General features: G+C 45.6%; 1 protein-coding gene across 1 annotated transcript in view; it reads left to right on the forward strand.

Annotated features, from left to right (window-relative positions):
* The first annotated feature begins 7 nt into the window (after window positions 1-7).
* The window catches only part of LOC138846265 (leucine-rich repeat-containing protein 37A3-like), a 33,950-nt gene continuing 15,658 nt past the window's right edge, over window positions 8-18,299 (forward strand). Inside the window, exons 1-5 of the mRNA XM_070061598.1 lie at window positions 8-3,452; window positions 5,093-5,164; window positions 8,689-8,760; window positions 11,608-11,679; window positions 12,294-12,374. Coding sequence (XP_069917699.1) covers window positions 199-3,452; window positions 5,093-5,164; window positions 8,689-8,760; window positions 11,608-11,679; window positions 12,294-12,374 — 3,551 coding nt within the window. The 5' untranslated portion in view covers window positions 8-198. The remainder of the gene's footprint in view (window positions 3,453-5,092; window positions 5,165-8,688; window positions 8,761-11,607; window positions 11,680-12,293; window positions 12,375-18,299) is intronic.

Raw genomic sequence — 18,299 nt, forward strand, 5'->3', positions numbered from 1 at the left:
GAAGTCAAATCTCCAGTACAGCAAGATCCCTGAGCTCAAGCGCTAGAATCTCCTGAAGAGACTATCATAGCTCAGACTCCACAGATTCAGAAGGGGACGGACTGGTCTCCAGATCAGAATCAAGTTCACCGTTATAACCTGCCCAACGTGACCATCAAGCCTGCAGATGTGGCGCTGACCATAACTCCGGAGCCTACCATGGAGCGGGACTCTTCTCCAGCGCAGCAGGAGGGCTCTGCTCAGACTCCGGGCCCTCCTGTGGAGACAGAACCCTATATCAGTGAGCAGGAGCAACCAATGCGGCCCTCTGAGTCTTCTGAGGGGGTTGAATCTTCTGGAAAGAAGACAGAAGTCCCAGCCCAGCTTCCAAGTCCTCACACAGTGACCATTTTACCTCCAGGTCACCATCAAGTTCAGCAGTACGACTTGCCCAATGTGACTACTAAACCTCCAGACCTGCAGCTGACCCTAACACCAAAACCTGCAGCACGGCCGGCACCGCGGCTCACTAGGCTAATCCTCCGCCTTGCAGCACCGGCACACCGGGTTCTAGTCCCGGTTGGGGCACCGGATTCTGTCCCGGTTGCCCCTCTTCCAGGCCAGCTCTCTGCTGTGGCCAGGGAGTGCAGTGGAGGATGGCCCAGGTGCTTGGGCCCTGCACCCCATGGGAGACCAGGAAAAGCACCTGGCTCCTGGCTCCTGCCATCGGATCAGTGTGGTGCGCCGGCCGCAGCGCGCCGGCCGCGGCGGCCATTGGAGGGTGAACCAACGGCAAAGGAAGACCTTTCTCTCTGTCTCTCTCTCTCACTGTCCACTCTGCCTGTCAAAAAAAAAAAAAAAAACCCTGCAGAAGTGGAAACATTTCCAGTCAGCCACGAGGTCACAACAACTCAGGCCTCAGTCCCAGCTCTGCCTCCAACGCCTCTTGAAGAGGTTGAACCACTGCCAATTCAATCTCCAGAAGTTATGCAGGATGAGAAACCCTCTATGACCCAGCAGGAGGAAACAGCTGAAATTTTACAGGCCCCCGAAGAGGCTGCACCTTCTCCAATCCATCAGGAAGCCCAAGCTCACGCCTCAGTGTTCCCTACGGAGCATGAGCCTTTGAAAGACCAGGAGGCAGACACAGCTCAGCAGCCAAAGCCCCCAGAAGAGGATGAGCACTCCCCACTTCCAGGGGTCCCAGCTCAGCCTGAACAACTGAAGGAACCTTCACCAAGCCAGCAGGGGATTTCCGTTCCACCTCTAGAGCGCCCCGTGAGTGCTTACCAATTACCACTCCAACAGGGAAACACAAACCAGCCTTCAGATATCTTCCCAGAGATGAGTGATGCTATTCCAATGAATATGACATTTTCACCTCATATTCCAGAAGAAATACTCAGAACTCAGCATTTAAGGATGTCTAAAACCAAACCAAAACATGTGGATATTGACCTTACCAGAACCCTAAAGCCCACTCCAGAAGTTTATCCTTACTGGAGTCAGCAGGAAGGACCTGCCCAGCCTACAGTTCCCACCAAGCAAGTTGAATTTTCTCCAACCCAGCTTGGGCCTCCTCTTGCCAAGCCTCCAGCACTGCCTGAAAAGATGGAACTTTCTCCAGCTGAGCCTCTAGAGCCCCTCAAGAATGCAGAACAAGCTCCAGTGCAAAATGTAGCCCCAGCCAAGCCACAAGACTTCCCTGACACTCAATCATCTGTAACCCAGCAGGAGCTTCAAACTCAGCAACCAAACCTGACCAAAGTCACAGGTCAACCTTTGGATGTGGAACTCACCATAACTACACAACCTGGAATGGAAGGCGGACTTTCTCCAATCATGCAGGAGGCCCCAGTTCAGCTTCCAGGGCCATCTAAGGAAGGTATAGCTCAACCCCCAGGATATCAGGGGGTGACAGTTCCAACACCAGCTCAGGATCAAGCTCCGTTTCCAAAATCACCCCGCATCACATTTCAACCTTTTGATCTGGCACTTACAATAACTCCACAGCCCATTACAGAGGCTGAACTTGCCACAAATGTGCAGGAGACTCCACCTAAAGAATCTGTAGCTCAGCCACCAGTGCATCATGAGGGTCAAAATCAACCTCCACTATCACCCAGTGTCACAAATCAACCTTTAGACCTGGCACTTACCATTACTACAGAACCTACTACAGAGGCTGAGCATCCTGCAGACCTGAGCAAGACTACAGCTCCATCTCCAAACCTGACTCCAGTCACAACTCAACATCTGGACCTGGGACTTACCATAACTCCAGAAACCAGCAGTATGGTGACTGAACCCTCTACAGACATGCAGGAGACCTCCAGTCAACCTCCCATGGAGGGTGTAACCCAATCTCCAATACATCAAGAGGTGACAGTTCCAACACTGGGTCATAATCAAGCTCAATATCCAACATTGCCTCACATCACAGTTCAGCCTTTGGACACAGTGCTTACCATAAATGCAAAGCGTACCAGGAAGGCTGAACATTCTACAGCCCTGAAGAAGACTAAAGTACCTCCCGTGCTCCATGAGGAGGTACTTTCACAACCAGACCAGGTTCAGGCTCAGCATCCAACCCTGACAGAAGTCACAGTTCAACCTTTTGATGTAGAACTTACCCTAACTCCAGAATCCATTGTGGAGGGTGAACCACTCCCAACCATGCAGGAGACTTCAGGGCAGCCTCCAGGGCCACATAATGAAGTGGTCTATCAGCCTCCAGTTTATTATGAGATGGTAGTTCCAAAACCAAGTCAAGATCAAACTCCGCATCCAATGTCACCCAGTGGCACAGCTGAACCTTCGAAGTTAGAGTCAACCATAACTCAGGTACCCACTACACAGGATGAACATTCTACAGCCTTCAAGTCTATATCTCCTCCTCCTTATCCAATGTACCCTGAGGTGACATTTTCACCTCCAGTCCAGATTCAGACTCAGTATACAAACCTGCCTCAAGTCACAGTCAAGCCTCTGGACCTGGAAATTACCCAAACTCCACAACGTACTACAGAGGCTACACCTTCTACTACCATGCAAATGACCCTAACTCAGTCTACAGAGCCACTAAAGGAGCTCATAACTCAGTCCCCAGGGGACAATGAGATGACAGTTCCAACAGCAGGTCAGCATCAAGCTCAGCACCCAACATCACCCAGTGTCATAGCTCAGCCTTCCAAGATGGAGCTAACCATAACTCTGGTACCCACTGCAAAAGCTGGCCATTCTCCATCCCTGAAGAAGACTACAGATCTACATCCAGGCCAGGTTCAGACTCAGCACTCAACCCTAACTGAAGTCACAGATCAACCCCTGAATGCGGCTGCCACCATAAATGTCTGTGAGCTCTGCACCTGCAAAGATGAGACACTTTCGTGCACTGGCCTCAGCCCAGTGCAGAAGCTTCACAGAGTTCCTGTACCAGAGCCCAACAGCTACAATGGCACCTTCAGCATATTGTAAGAATCTCCCTTCCTCATGGTTCCCTACAGCCTGCCTGTCTCAGCAGCTTTTACCCAAGATCTTCTGAGCCCTCCTCAAGTCCCCACCTTATGTTGACTGTGTGTGTGTGTATGTGTGTGTTTTGGCAGACAGAGTAGGACAGTGAGAGACAGAGAGAAAGGTCTTCCTTTTTCCGTTGGTTCACCCCCAAGTGGCCACTTTGCTTGTGAGCTTTCCTGATCCTCCTTCTCTTATTCTCTTCTGTCTCTTCTACAGTCTCATGTGATTGCCCTTACTGCTTTTCCTGATTCATTATTTATTGACATTCACCATGTTATTACCTCATTGCTTTAATCCCACTCTTCAACACAGCCCTCATCCCGACTTATTAGAGATGATACAACAGATTTAAGGATAGATTCTGGAGCCAGGTTGCCTGGCTTTGAACACAGGTCTCCCAGTGATTAGCTTTGTGACTTTGGACAAGTTATTTAGCTTGGATTCAATATCCTCATCTGTAAAGCTGGCTTAAAGAATTGTGTGATGGATTGTAACAGAAAATAAAAATGCGTGACTCCACAGTCTTTCCCTGGATGACAGCGAGAATGATGGTGGTCTATAAGGCAGAAGCACAGCAGTCAGAAAGAAGAGCCCGTTAGTGGGAGATGTGTTCAGTGTTAGGCACTTTTTATTGATGAGCATAAAGTAACCCGAGAGGACATATCCACCAGGCAGGTGAGCATACAGGTATCTGTTTTATTGCTGCTCCTGCTTCCAGGAAAATGTGTACCTAAAACAAATAGGTTCATTGTTGCTGAGGAGTGAGGACAGAGTTAAAGCTAAGCACTCACAGCAATTCAAAGTTGAAGCTAAATATAAGTCATTTAACAGCTTCTTGTAAACAAGTATCGATTATGAGCACCTTTCCACTTTTTAAAAAGTGCACAGAATGTAGGATAAAATGTGAAAGTATGAACCCCCACACACCCTCATCATCCCCTGGTCCTCACTCTATTACCTGTAACCCAGGTGTGCGTCTTTCCTTCCAACCTCCTCTCTTTTTTTTTTTCCTATGGAGGTAATGCTTGGCTCCTGGCTCAGTGATCGGCACTTTTACCCTATGCTGTATTCCAAAAGGCTTTCCACATCAGCACATTAGTCCCTCTGATTTTAAATTGTCTGTATCCATTCAGTACTTGGAAAGATTTCAGCAGAGGGCGCTTGGCCAAAGCACTAGTATACCTGCATAGGTTTTCATTATTCTTATTGGTGACAATACATTTTGCCCATTTTTTCTTGAATAATTTATCCTTTTCTCACTGATTTATAGAAGTCAGTGTAGACACCTGAGTTATTTTGGTGAAAATACTTAATATTCAAAGTGATTGACTGTCTTTACTGTCAAAGAGACTGGACAGAGACGAAGTTAAGCTTCTGAGAGGATGCTTCATTGTTTATGTCAGTGGCCCCTCATTATTTATTGAGTGAGCAAACTGGGAAGCAGAGAGCTACGGAACATAAAAGCACTGGTATTTATTAGAAAGCTGATAATATTTCTGTATTTCAATACTCCCCCATGAGGGTGCCATGATTTTTTTCCTCATTCTGTTCATTCTTTTCCAACCCATTCAAGGATGTGAACTGTGTTCCTTTACAGAAATTTCCAAGGAAACTCGATTTCTTTCATTGATGAAAATGTATGGAAAGCATACCGCTGGGCTGAGACACTGTGAGTACACGCTCCCAAACATGAATACACAAAACTAACTGCATTGTAAGAGCTTTCTTGTTCTACTATTTTGAGGTCAGTATGTCAGAAAAAGTATTCCCTCTCCATGTCACAATCAACATCTGTTGATTATAATTCTATGGTTGTTTTAACAAGGCACAGAATTTGAAATAAGAAACTACTTCTATTTATTTGCATTTTATCAGTAATACCATTACATTCTTAGTAGATAAAAAGTGATAGGGATAGTGAAGACCTTCATTGTGTCCTAACTCCCTACCTATGAGGTAATAATTACTGCTCTGAGTTTGGCATATATCCTTCCAAAAAATTACCTACAAACATATTTACATAGAGCATAATAGTTGTGTTGTGTGGTTTCTTTCTTTTTTTAACCTAAATAGTAACATCCTGCAACTTGGTTCTTTCACTTCATGGTTTCTTCTGGATTTCTTTCCCTCCTAGTACTCAGTCAGTTACCCTATTCATTTAACTCCTGCATGATATTCTATAGTATGGATGGCCATTTCACAGTTTACTTAATAATCCCTCTATTGATGGATTTTCGATTATGTCCACTTCTCATGTATTGCTGCAAGGAAAATCCTTGTGCACACTTGTGAACATGGACAAGCATTTTGCAAAATAGAAGTCTAGAAAGAAAATGGGGCAGCTAGCATTGTGGCATAGTGGGAAAAGCCTCCACCAGCCATGCCAGCATCCCATATGGGCGCTGGTTTGAGTCCTGGCTGCTCCACTTCTGATCCAGATCTCTGATATGGCCTGGGAAAGCAGTGGAAGATGGCCCAAGTGCTTGGGACCCCGCACCCATGTGGGAGACCTTGAAGAAGCTCCTGGCTCCTGGCTCCTGGCTTCGGATCAGCACAGCTCTGGCCATTGTGGCCAACTGGGGAGTGAGCCAGTGGATTGAAGACCTCTCTCTCTCTCTCTGCCTCTCTCTCTCTCTCTCTGCCTCTCCTTCTCTCTGTGTGTAACTTGACTTTCAAATAAATAAATAAATCTCAAAAAAAAAAAAAGAATGAAAATGGATGAAGACTACGGAAATAGGAAATTTTAATTGCCCTCAGAAAAGCTGTGCACACTTACTTACACTCCAGCTAACAGAATATAAGAACATTCATTTCCCTTCATCCTTTTTAAAAAGATGTATTTGTTTACTTGAACTATGGGAGTGGGGGGAGGGGGAGATGGAGCGAGAGCAAATGAGAGAGTGAGAGAAAGAGAGAATCTTCCATCCACTGCTTTATTCCCCAAATGCCCAAAACAGCCATGGCTGGGCCAGGCCAAAGCTAAGATCTAATACTTGATTCTGGGTCTCCCACAGGGATGACGAGGAATCAAGCACTTGGGCCATCATCTGCTGCCTCCTAGGTGCACTAGCAGGCATCTGGCTCAGAAGCAGAGGGCCCAAGACTTTAACCAGGCTCTCCAATATGGAATTTACGCTTCTCAAGTGACGGCTTAGCCTGCTATGCCCCAACACTGACTCTTCCCTTCACCTTTTCACCTCGGGATGCTCTTTGTCTTTTTGCTAATGTGACTGGCAAATAAAAGGGTTCCCAGCTGAATCTGGATTTCTCTGATTACTCATAAATTTAAATGTCTTTATATACTTATTGAACATCTATGTTTCGTTGAGGTTTTGTCCACTGTCCATTTGTTGAATTATCTTTTCCTTACTGATTTTTGAAAGGAATCAGTTTAGACTCCCAATTTTGGGGGAAAATACTTAACATTCAAAGTAATTAACTAAAAATAAAAATCTATCATGTCACCTAGGCCAGTGAACTAGAAATTTTGAAGTGCTGAGTGTAACATAATAAAAAAAAGGAATTAATTGACATTTTTCACGACAGTTTGCGTGTTATATCACTGGGACAACTTGTACAGACATCATAAATTATTTCTGAATACAAACAAGACATATAACAGACAAAGGAGAAGGGTTATGATCACTTTAAGATAAATTTTCCCAGGGCCTGTGCAGTGCTGCAGTAGTGCAGTGGGCTAAGCTGCTACTTGCGGCGCTGGTATCCTGTACGGGCACCAGTTCTAGTCCCAGCTGCTCCACTTTAAATCCAACTCTCTGCTATGGCCTGAGAATGCAGTAGAGGATGGCCCAAGCACTTAGGTCTGTGCACCCATGTAGGAGACCCCAAAGAGGCTCATGGATCCTGGCTCCTGGCTTCCAATTGGCCCAGCTACAGCCATTGCAGCCATTTGGGGAGTGAACCAGTGGAGAGAAGACCTTTCTGTCTCTCCTTCTCTCCATCTGTAATTATAACTCTGAAACAAATAAATAAAATCTTTTTTAAAAAAGATAAAAGTTTCCCCTTAGCCTACTATCTCATTTCTGATGGGAAAATGCTAGAATCAGGCAGTTGTGACTTTTAATTTATGATGTTTCTTAAATGCAATACACACAGTTTGTATATATTTTGGTTATGCTTCATTTAAAGATGTCCCAAACTTGTAAGAAAAATCAAAGTCAGGGCTGGCACTGTGGCATAGCAGGTAAAGCCACCACCCACAGTGCCAGCATCCCATATGGGTGCCGGTTCGAGTCTCAGCTGCTCCACTTCCAATCCAGCTCTTTGCTATGGCCTGGGAAAGCAGTGGAAGATGGCCCAAGTCCTTGGGCCCCTGCACCCACATGGGAAGACCTGGAGGAAGCTCCTGGCTCCTCATTAGCACAGCTCCAGGCTTTGTGGCCAATTGGGGAGTGAACCAGCGGATGGAAGACCTTCCTCTCCCCTCTCCCCTCTCCCTTCTCCCCTCTCCTTCTCTCTGTGTGTAACTCTGACTTTCAAATAAATAAATAAATCTTTGGAAAAAGGAAAAATCAGAGTCATCTGACACAAAAGTAAATAACACTAGTTTCCTCTGAAGAGTGAAGACAGGAGTTGGAAAGGCTAAGGGATAAAGGGAAGGGGAAGAAAATTTAATTTTTCTTATTTGAGAGGCAAAGGCAGCATGCTATCATACACTGTTCACTCCCCAGATGCCTGTAGTGGTGAGACTGGGTCAGTCAAACTCAGGAACCTCAAACTCAGTCTTGTTCTCCTACATAGATGGCAGGGATTTAAATACTCAGCCATCATTACTGCCTCCCTGGTCAACCTTAACTTGTAGCCCCGGCATGCCTCAAACATGGGGCTTCGGTAGTAGGGCTTGGGGAAAAAACAGAAGGAAATGGCAGTTCTGCCAATCTTGGTGCCTCCCAGTGTTAGGTTCTAACAGGGACATTGTGACCTACAGAGCAGACATTACATTTATGATTTGGTGGGAAGGACGGATAGGTGTATAGAGATGGACAAAAAAGGGAGAGTGGGAAAAATGGTTTAAATTAAAATACAACAGACATTGCCACCCTAGAAGTAAATTAGAATCTGGGTATTTAAACAGCACCATTACCAAAGTTTCCTCTACATACAGAGTTAGTCCTATGAAGCAAACAGCTGCAGTTGTCATTTTGATTCAGAAGTACCTCTTTCATTTTCCAGAATCCTCAGTGAAAATGACTTGACTGAATTACATAAGGACTCATTTGAAGGCCTGCTGTCCCTCCAACACTTGTAAGTCAGTTAATCATACTTATTTATGAGATTTTAGTTACATTATCTAGAAAACAAATATGGGTCCCAGCTGGATAATCTCCAAGGTTTCTTCTGGAAGTCTACACTGTAGGGTCTCATATCTCTAACATGGAATACCTACTATGTGCTTTGTGGTTTTTTTTTTTTTTTGACAGGCAGAGTGGACAGTGAGAGAGAGAGAGAGAGACAGAGAGCAAGGTCTTCCTTTGCCATTGGTTCACCCTCCAATGGCCGCCGCGGCCAGTGCGCTGCGGCCGGAGCACCGCGCTGATCCGATGGCAGGAGCCAGGTGCTTCTCCTGGTCTCCCATGGGGTGCAGGGCTCAAGTACCTGGGCCATCCTCCACTGCACTCCCTGGCCACAGCAGAGATGGCCTGGAGGAGGGGCAACCAGGACAGAATCCGGCGCCCAGGCCAGGACTAGAACCCGGTGTGCCGGCGCCGCAAGGCGGAGGATTAGCCTAGTGAGCCGCGGATTATATTTGTATTTAATTTACAAGCAATGGATGAAATTGGATCCAAGGTCTGTCTTCATACAGGTCCTAAGTTAAGAATGAGTTTTATATTTATAAAGGACTGTAAAGAGAAACAAAGAAACAAGAAAATACAACAGAGACAATATGTGGCCGACCAAGTCTCAAACATTTATCATCTGGCCTTTACAAACAAGGTTTGAACAAGTTGGTTTAATACAACAAAGGGAAGAAAACATAAACCAACAACATTAATTTGAATGCCATCAACTGAAAGTTGTTAGATGATCTAATCTTGAATAAGTTAACCTTTAGCCATTAAGTGACTTGCTAAACAGGTAAATTATATAAACAATATTATCAAGAATACTAAGCTACCAAGAGAACAGATTTGGCATTAATGATTTCCATTAAGGAACTATTATACCCATGTTGGAAATAGATAATTAAAACAATAGCTACATAGTATTGGGAAGTGTACATCATTAATCCTTATTAGGCTAATTACTGGGCCTCTTCAGCAAATAGATTCTTGTCTCAAAAGTACAAGGCTTAAGGAACATAGCATGTGATACTCACAACACTCCTTTGAATGATGATCAGAACTTCTAGGCCATACGGGGACAACCACATCTGCATGGTTCCTCTTGAGCACCTTTCCCATCTGGGCTCCGGAACCTTGCAAACATGGTTTGGAGAAAAACAAATGAGACTACTGCTGGTAGAATAGGCCCTTCATTGTTTCTGCTGGAAAATCCTTTGTAGCCTAATTAGTTTATGCTAGCATATGTATTCACTTCATTTTCAAAATGCCAATCAATTGTCTAAAGCTGAAAGAGAAAGCCAAACACTTTGCCTAGTACTGGAGACACATAAATGAGTAAGACAGGATCCCACCTTCCCAAGAGCTCACAATCTTGCAGGGGAAACAAATACACAAGCTCAAACCAATACCCAATAAGCACTATGTAGCTGACAGAGTGCTGCAGAGGGACCAGGGAATAATAAAACCACACTGCTTTTTAAAAATTCACTTTTCCTTCTTCTACCTACTCAACCATTCCTTCATTTAATAAACACCTGAGTCTATTTCCATGAGTCAGTTTTAAACATAGTGGGCAATGTAGATGAGCAAGGCCGAATCCATGCTTTCAAGAAGTTTATGCTCTGGGGAAATGGAAGGCACAAGTAACGATATCAAAAGAAATGGATATAGAGTCCAGACGAGGGAGAAGACTTTGGGCTGGGTCAGGGACGATGGAACCAGGGAGCAATGCCAGTTGAACAGGACTTCCAAGGGGGCAGTGGGCATCATCAGACGTCTTGGAGAGAATATCGTGGGAGAAAGGGAAAACATGGAAGCTTCTGAGGCACAGAGATGCAGGGAAAGCTGGAGGGTGAAGCCAGGTCTTCCAGGCCTTTGAATGCTGAGCAAGAGTCACCACGGGGAACCATGCTGTCACAGCAGTGCTCTAAAACAGACTTGAGCTTGCACCACAGTTACCTGGGGCTCTGAACCCTACCCCCACAGTAACTGCCTGAGTCGGTCTAGAACAGGGCTGAGAATCTGCCTCTTCTGTAAGCACCTAGTGATATTGGCCTCGGAGAGTCACTTAGGGCAAGTCCCACTGGTGACTGCGCGTGGGACAGGTGAGAGAAGGAGATTCTAGAGATGGAGCCACCAACAGATGAGTTGCAGGTGAAAAGTGAGGGTCAAATTGTAATCAGTGGAAGTAAGAGTCCTCTACCACCAAGAGTGTTTTCAAGTGGGAATCCAGTGTCATGCTGTTTTCTGACGGTTCTATCATGGCTTTCATGGACTATCAAGCAACAAGCAACAAATAAATTTCCTTTAGTATGACAGAAAGTGTAATTCTGAATCAGTTCAAAATAATGAATTAATTAGAGAACCAATTTCATTTCAAATGATTCAAAAGGGCATCTTTTTTTCTGGTATTGAATGAAGTTAGAAAACTAGGACTAAACCAGGAAAGATGTGAAAATGTGAGAATTCTTTGGAATATTAGACATTAAAAATGGAGATGACAGCTTTGCTCCTTGTTTCAAATGGATGAAGACTATGAAAGTTCATCTAATCAATTCTGCACTCAGGAAAGTTTACCACCACAATCTATCAAGATCTATAGTTGTGTATGTCATTGATGAAGGTTCTAACAGTGAGACTATTAGGAGAGGTTGTAAGAAGGGGTAGTATCTCCAGAGGGTCAAATACAAGTCCAAAGCTTTACAGTTTAGGTAAAAACTGCATATCCAACATTATCAAATGCAAATTTTATTATCCCCACTGACTATATAGGTAATAGCTAACCAAGGCAATGTTTTCCTTTTCCTAGAGATTTATCCTGCAATAAAATAGAGTTTATCGAAAGACGTGCATTTGAGTCACTCCCTTTTTTGCAGTCTATGTAAGTTACAATTTCATCACATTTGGAATTTTAATAAATCTTCACTGTTCACCTTGAAATAGGGTTAAGATTCTACTTTACATTTGTAGTAGAAGGTTGCTAAAATTCTGTAACAGGTCCTTTTCCTCTCTAGCAAAAATACTATCAGGTACAAAAGTCAGAGTGAATCCCACAGAGCAGGGCTTCTCAGCCAACATGATTTTGCATTCAGGTAACAGCTTGCAGCCCTGCACGTGCTGCTGACACTGCGTGAGCTAAGCCCAGCCTGCTGTTAAGCCACTTACTATGTACAGGACAAACCTCCACAAGAAAAGCATTATCGAGTCCAAAATGTCAATAGCATTCAAGTTGTGAAACTCTGTTCCAGAGAAGTAAAGATCACACAGTACAAGTATGTCATGTAATATGAAAATAATATGATGAAATTTAATGTAAATGTGCAAGTATAATTCAGAAACCAAATCTTCCAGTACCAGTAAATTCTTTAGTGTGTAGATAAAATGTGGAAGTATTGTTTCATCTATAAAAATTAGAATCACTCCTGAAAGAAGAGTATTCTGAAAATATTTCTTTTTTTCTTCTTCATTCTCTTTCACTCGTGTCTTTTTTTGTAGAAATCTTGGTTGCAATTTACTGACAGAACTGAGCTTTGGGACATTTCAGGCGTGGCATGGAATGCAGTTTTTGCACAATGTGTAAGTGCAATAGATGATGAATACATATTTAAAAACCATTTGTGTATAAAAATGGTATATAGTTATGCTTATCTGGGTATTAAGCCCTGTATATAAACTCTGCAAAGAAGGTCTTCATTTCCATTTTTTTTTTCCAAAAATCTAACACAAAGTACTCTGGGAGAAAAAGGTTCTGGTGCTTTCTCAGGGTTACCTGCTTTTAAATCCTAATGCAAAAATAATTCCTGGGACCCAGCCAAAGGGCACATCTCTCCCCATCACCCACCCAGATCATAAGCTTTTTCCAAAATGTATTTAGCTCTCAATTTATAAATTATCTGTGGATACTAATAACTTTTGAAATAGGAAGAAGTGGCATATATGTTAAACTGTAGTGTTAAAAAAATAAGAAAATACACTGCTCTAGCCTAATCCCACATATTTTGTCCTGACTAAACTGCAACAGAAAGTGAGTTTTATTCACTTTCAACTCAACAATTCTGTGATGTTCAATGGCCCAAGGGAATATTAGATTCAAGATACAGATTCTCCACTAAACCTGATGTTGAAAGACTATCCACCTGTTCTGTGGTTCAGAATCCCAGCCAAACACAATTCATTCTGGTTATGAGGGAAGGTTTTAGGATGTGTTGGGGATGGACCAACAGTGCCTGCAGATCTTGAGGAAGAACACTGAGAGTCTGTTTTTACTTCACCCACACACCGGGAGCTGGTTCCTGGAGCCCCAACACCAAGTGGTTTTGGTAGCATCAGCAAAAATGGCCTCAACATATATCATTCCATTAGATTCCCTCCTAAGGGGCCGAGTTCCAGTACAGCTTTCTGTAGACAACACAGGGAGAAAATCTGTGGAATCACAGTGGATGAAAAGTAATGAATTCATTTAAGAACATTCACTGAGTGCCAGGCCCACCGAGTGCCAGGTGCTGTATTAAGTGCTGGGGGTACAAACTGGAACAGGACAGAAGCTTTGTCTCCAGAGACTTTCATGCCAGCAGGGGGAAGTTGGACATTGATGGGAAAATGAGTGACAGCCATGCTAGCATCTGTGCAGCAAGGCCAGAGAGTTGAGCTGAAAAAGTAGGAGCAGAGCTAGGGATGGCGTACAGTGCATGAGGCACCAGTTCATTTATCTCAAGTTTCTGTGTCCATCTTAAGCCAAAGAAAAAAAGCATTTGCTTCATGGTGATGCAAAAACCAGAGCTAGCTGGTATTGGAAACTAATCCTCTTATCATGCGATCTGAACATATCTAACTCATGGTTGCTTCAAAAATTGGCACAATGGCTGTAATACACCAAGTGTGTGTTGGGAGCGGGTCTCCTTTATTTGGGGACATATTCTTTTATTAGACAAATCTGCTTCAAGGAAACTTTTGCTATCCCCGTTGCCCCAGGAAGACACCAGTGATCTTATGACCAAAGATGAGGGTTTTTAAAGTGAAAACAATGCTGTTCACTGCATTACAGAGTCCAGAAAAGAGTGCCAGCTGAGCTGGATTCATCATGAACTGGAGCCTAAGCTTCAAGGCTTTACGCTTGCACGTGCCCCTTCCAAGGTCCTGGGAGGGGCTGGAGCAATTTTTATATTCATAATTCTGCATGTTTCATTATAAGGGATTCCCCAAATTAGGTTAGGCTCATGCTCAGCAAAATCTGCATTCACCCTTACTTTGCATGTACTACATGCAGCCCAGTAAACATTCTTCTGAATGAAGTCTCTGTGTAAAACAGCAGTGTGGTAGGATCAATCTATTGTGAATATGAAATCTACCTCAAAGACATGCCAAGAGCTTACCAGTGACATAACATTCTTTGAATAGTAATACTCATCAAATCTTTCAGTGAAATCAGAAATGAAATATATTATGGAAAATCAGCAGTAATTGATAATTCTAAACATTAAGTATACTTTATTTCTTCTGCTTCATTCATTTATGTCGCTCCCCCTCTTCGTGGAGGAACGACACAGGACCCTGCGTTGTTCTTTCGTCTGCTCGGCCCTCCCCAGGTTTGCTGCTGGTTCTTCCCAGGTTGGCTACCGTCCCTTCCACCTCCGTGGAAGGGCGGTTCCCCCTGCCGCTTTCCCCACTTCTGCGGGGGAGCGGCACACCGCCGGCTGGCTCTCTCGGGGGCTGCACAGGTGTTCCTTCAGATAGATGTTCCTGGTGCATGTTGTCTCTCTCCTCCTTTATAGTCCTCTTCCACCAATCCCAACTCTGCTACCCACACGCCGAGTACGCTGCTCTCCTCCAATCAGGAGCAGCTCCTGCAGCTTGTCAAGTTGGTGAAAGGCAGCTGGGTAGAAGCTGTTTGCTCCTCTCCCAGCGCCATATTGTGGGAGAGCAGATGCATAGAATAAGTCTTAATTCCAGTAACTTAGTCTAGTCCGAGTTGCTCCCAGTTGCTCCCCACAGATCCCCCTTTCTTTTTATTTTTGGCGTTGATACGCGCCTGTCTTTGGTGCCCCGCAGCACACACACTGCTCTGCTTGCTAGAGTTGCCCACAGGTGCTTACAAGCCCTACCAATCAGGCAAACTGAATCCGGGTCCTCTCTTCGCCATGTTGTGAGGAGGTTTTTAGGCGCTGATGCGTGCCTGTGTTCGGTGCCCTGCAGCGCATGCTCTGCTCTGCTAGAACTGCCTGCAGGTGCTTACAAGCCCTACCAATCAGGCAAACCGAATCCAAGCCTTCTCATTGCCGTATTGTGGGGAGACTTATTGATGTTAATTCGTGCCTGTCTTCGGTGACCTGCAGCGCATAAGCTGCTAGCTGCCTGCAGGTGCTTATCGTCTTACTAATCAGGCAGACCGAATCCAAGCTCTCTCATTGCCGTGTTGTGGGGAGGCCTTATTTTTCTCTATTTCTCTACCTCCGGGCATTCCTATTTCTCCTATTTTACTTCTATCTGCCAGCATTCCTATTTCTCTCATTTTACTTCTAAACTTGTTTCTCTTATCCCCGCGGTTTCCCAGCGCCCGCCCCGAGGCTGCTTCTCGGCGCCTCCCCCGCGGCGGCTTCCCGGCTCTGCGCGGCTTCCCGGGGCCCGCCCTGCGGTGGCTTCCTGGCTCTGCGCAGCTTACCGGCTTCTATTCGCACCCCGTGCGCTCTCCCCGTTTGTGCCCCGCGCGCTCTCTCTGCGCGTGGCGGCTTCCGCGAGTCACACAGCCCAGCTCACGTTTCCGCCACCGGCATTCAGTCCAAGTTCCCCGGGCTAACCTGGTGAATTCAACCTAGCTCACGTCTGCGCCCCCCAGTTTGGCTTCCCGTCTTTTGCTCCCCGGGCTAATCTGACGGATTCCAACCTGGCGGCCCACGTCTCTGCCTCTGGTTCCAGATTTTTGCCTTTTGCTCCCCGGGCTGACTTGAAGAATTCCAAGCTAGCTTACGTCTCCGCTTCAGCCTGCCCCCCCGCGGCTTCATCCTCCCTAACATTTTTCTCTACCCGGTATGTTTCCTAACTTTTCTTCCAACAACAATCCCCTCTCATTTCTCCTGGCTTTTCCCCACAGTCCGTATCCGAGTCTAAGTTTCTTCTAGGTTTCACTTTCGCTTTCAACCTGCAGTCCGTATCTGAGTCTAAGTTTCTTCTTGCTTTCACTTTAAATCCTAACTTCTTTCCCACAGTCCGTATCCGAGTCTATGCCTAGGCTTTCAATAGCTTCTTCCGGCACCTTTTCCATCCGGCTTTTCCCTAGGTTCTTTGCTAGTCTCTCTCTCCGGTATTTTCCCACTTCTTCCCGTTTCTTCCCTCTTCTTCCCTCCTAGGTTTCCTATCCGAGTCACAGCACCATTATGTCGCTCCCCCTCTTCGTGGAGGAACGACACAGGACCCTGCATTGTTCTTTCGTCTGCTCGGCCCTCCCCAGGTTTGCTGCTGGTTCTTCCCGGGTTGGCTACCGTCCCTTCCACCTCCGTGGAAGGGCGGTTCCCCCTGCCGCTTTCCCCACTTCTGCGGGGGAGCGGCACACCGCCGGCCGGCTCTCTCGGGGGCTGCACAGGTGTTCCTTCAGATAGATGTTCCTGGTGCATGTTGTCTCTCTCCTCCTTTATAGTCCTCTTCCACCAATCCCAACTCTGCTACCCACACGCCGAGTACGCTGCTCTCCTCCAATCAGGAGCAGCTCCTGCAGCTTGTCAAGTTGGTGAAAGGCAGCTGGGTAGAAGCTGTTTGCTCCTCTCCCAGCGCCATATTGTGGGAGAGCAGATGCATAGAATAAGTCTTAATTCCAGTAACTTAGTCTAGTCCGAGTTGCTCCCCACACATGTACATTAAGTCTTAACTCATTGGCTTCTTTCTAAAAATTGTTTTAGTCACTTCATTGGTCCTCACAAAACAAGTTTCATAGTTTAGTAGTGGAAGGACTCTAGAGTGTAGAGAGGGGCTCCCTTATCCAGACAGAGCACATCCACATGCTCACTCGTCTGTTACTCACAAGCACTGTGGGTGACTAGGAGGAGAGTCCAGGCTTTCTCCCTCCTCAGATATTCGCCCCACTGTTGACACTGTAGGTGAGCTGGGTGTGGTCGTACACTGAAGGTCAGCCATGGGCATAGCCTCCTTCAGGCAAGCTGTGGATACACCTGCATTTGCACACTGCTGGCACAGTCCTCCCTCTGTGGTGTGTCCTGGAATCCAAACAGCATCTCCCCAAACTCAGAGAGAGGCATAAACCTTACAGATGAAGAGAACAACTCAGGTCTGCCCTTTGGGGGTGTTTTGTAAGGGTTCACAAGTTTTCACATTGTCACTTCCTGCAACTATTACACTTTTCTTCTCATAATCTTTTCATCTGCACCATATTCTCATCTGTGTGGCAAGAGGTCTTCTTTTCTCTTAAGGTAATTCTTCCTCTGCACCGTATGCTTCTCTTAAAGTATTCTCTTCATTGGCTTTAGGGTTTTTTGTTCTTTTACTTTTTTCTTTAAGATTTATTCATTTATTTGAAAGTCAGAGACACGGCTGGTGCTGTGGCACAGCAGATTAAAGCCCTGGCCTGAAGCGCCAGCATCCCATATAGGTGCCGGTTTGAGACCTGGATGCTCCACTTCCAATCCAGCTCTCTGCTATGGCCTGGGAAAGCAGTGGAAGATGGCCCAAGATTCTGACAGCTCACTGGGATGCACTTTGGAGAGGCTCAGCTTCATTCTGCATGCTCATCTCCATTCATTTTCTTTTTTTTTCTTTCTTTTTTTTTTACAGGCAGAGTGGACAGTGAGAGAGAGAGACAGAGAGAAAGGTCTTCCTTTGCCGTTGGTTCACCCTCCAATGGCCGCCGCGGCCAGCGCACTGCGGCCGGCGCACCGCGCTGATCCGGTGGCAGGAGCCAGGAGCCAGGTGCTTTTCCTGGTCTCTCATGGGGTGCAGGGCCCAAGCACCTGGGCCATCCTCCACTGCACTCCCTGGCCACAGCAGAGAGCTGGCCTGGAAGAGGGGCAACCTGGACAGAATCTGGCGCCCCGACCGGGACTAGAACCCGGTGTGCCGGCGCCGCTAGGCGGAGGATTAGCCTAGTGAGCCACGGCGCCGGCCCTCATCTCCATTCATTTTCATTCTCTCTCTCTCTCTCTCTCTCTCTCTCCCCCTCCCTCCCTCCTTCCCTCCCTCTGTCCCTCTGTCCCTCTATCCCTCTATCCCTCTCCCTCACTCTCTCTGATACTGGGCATACAGGCTATTTTTTTTTGGAGAGTTTGAGGTTTTTTTGTTGTTGTTGCTCATTTTACACATACTTCTCTTTTCTTATTATAATTCCTGATTTGGTTCAAATGTAGACAAAATAACTTAGACAAAGTTCAAACATTATCCAACATTCACATGGTTACATATGACTTTGAGTATGCAAGTAATACATCTCATAATTTTAAAAAATTTTGAGAAGCAACAAATCAAAAATAAAATTAATCCACAATCCAAAAACCTAAACCC

The sequence above is a fragment of the Oryctolagus cuniculus genome, chromosome 17 (genome assembly GCF_964237555.1).
Source record: "Oryctolagus cuniculus chromosome 17, mOryCun1.1, whole genome shotgun sequence".
In the NCBI taxonomy this organism is placed as follows: domain Eukaryota; kingdom Metazoa; phylum Chordata; class Mammalia; order Lagomorpha; family Leporidae; genus Oryctolagus; species Oryctolagus cuniculus.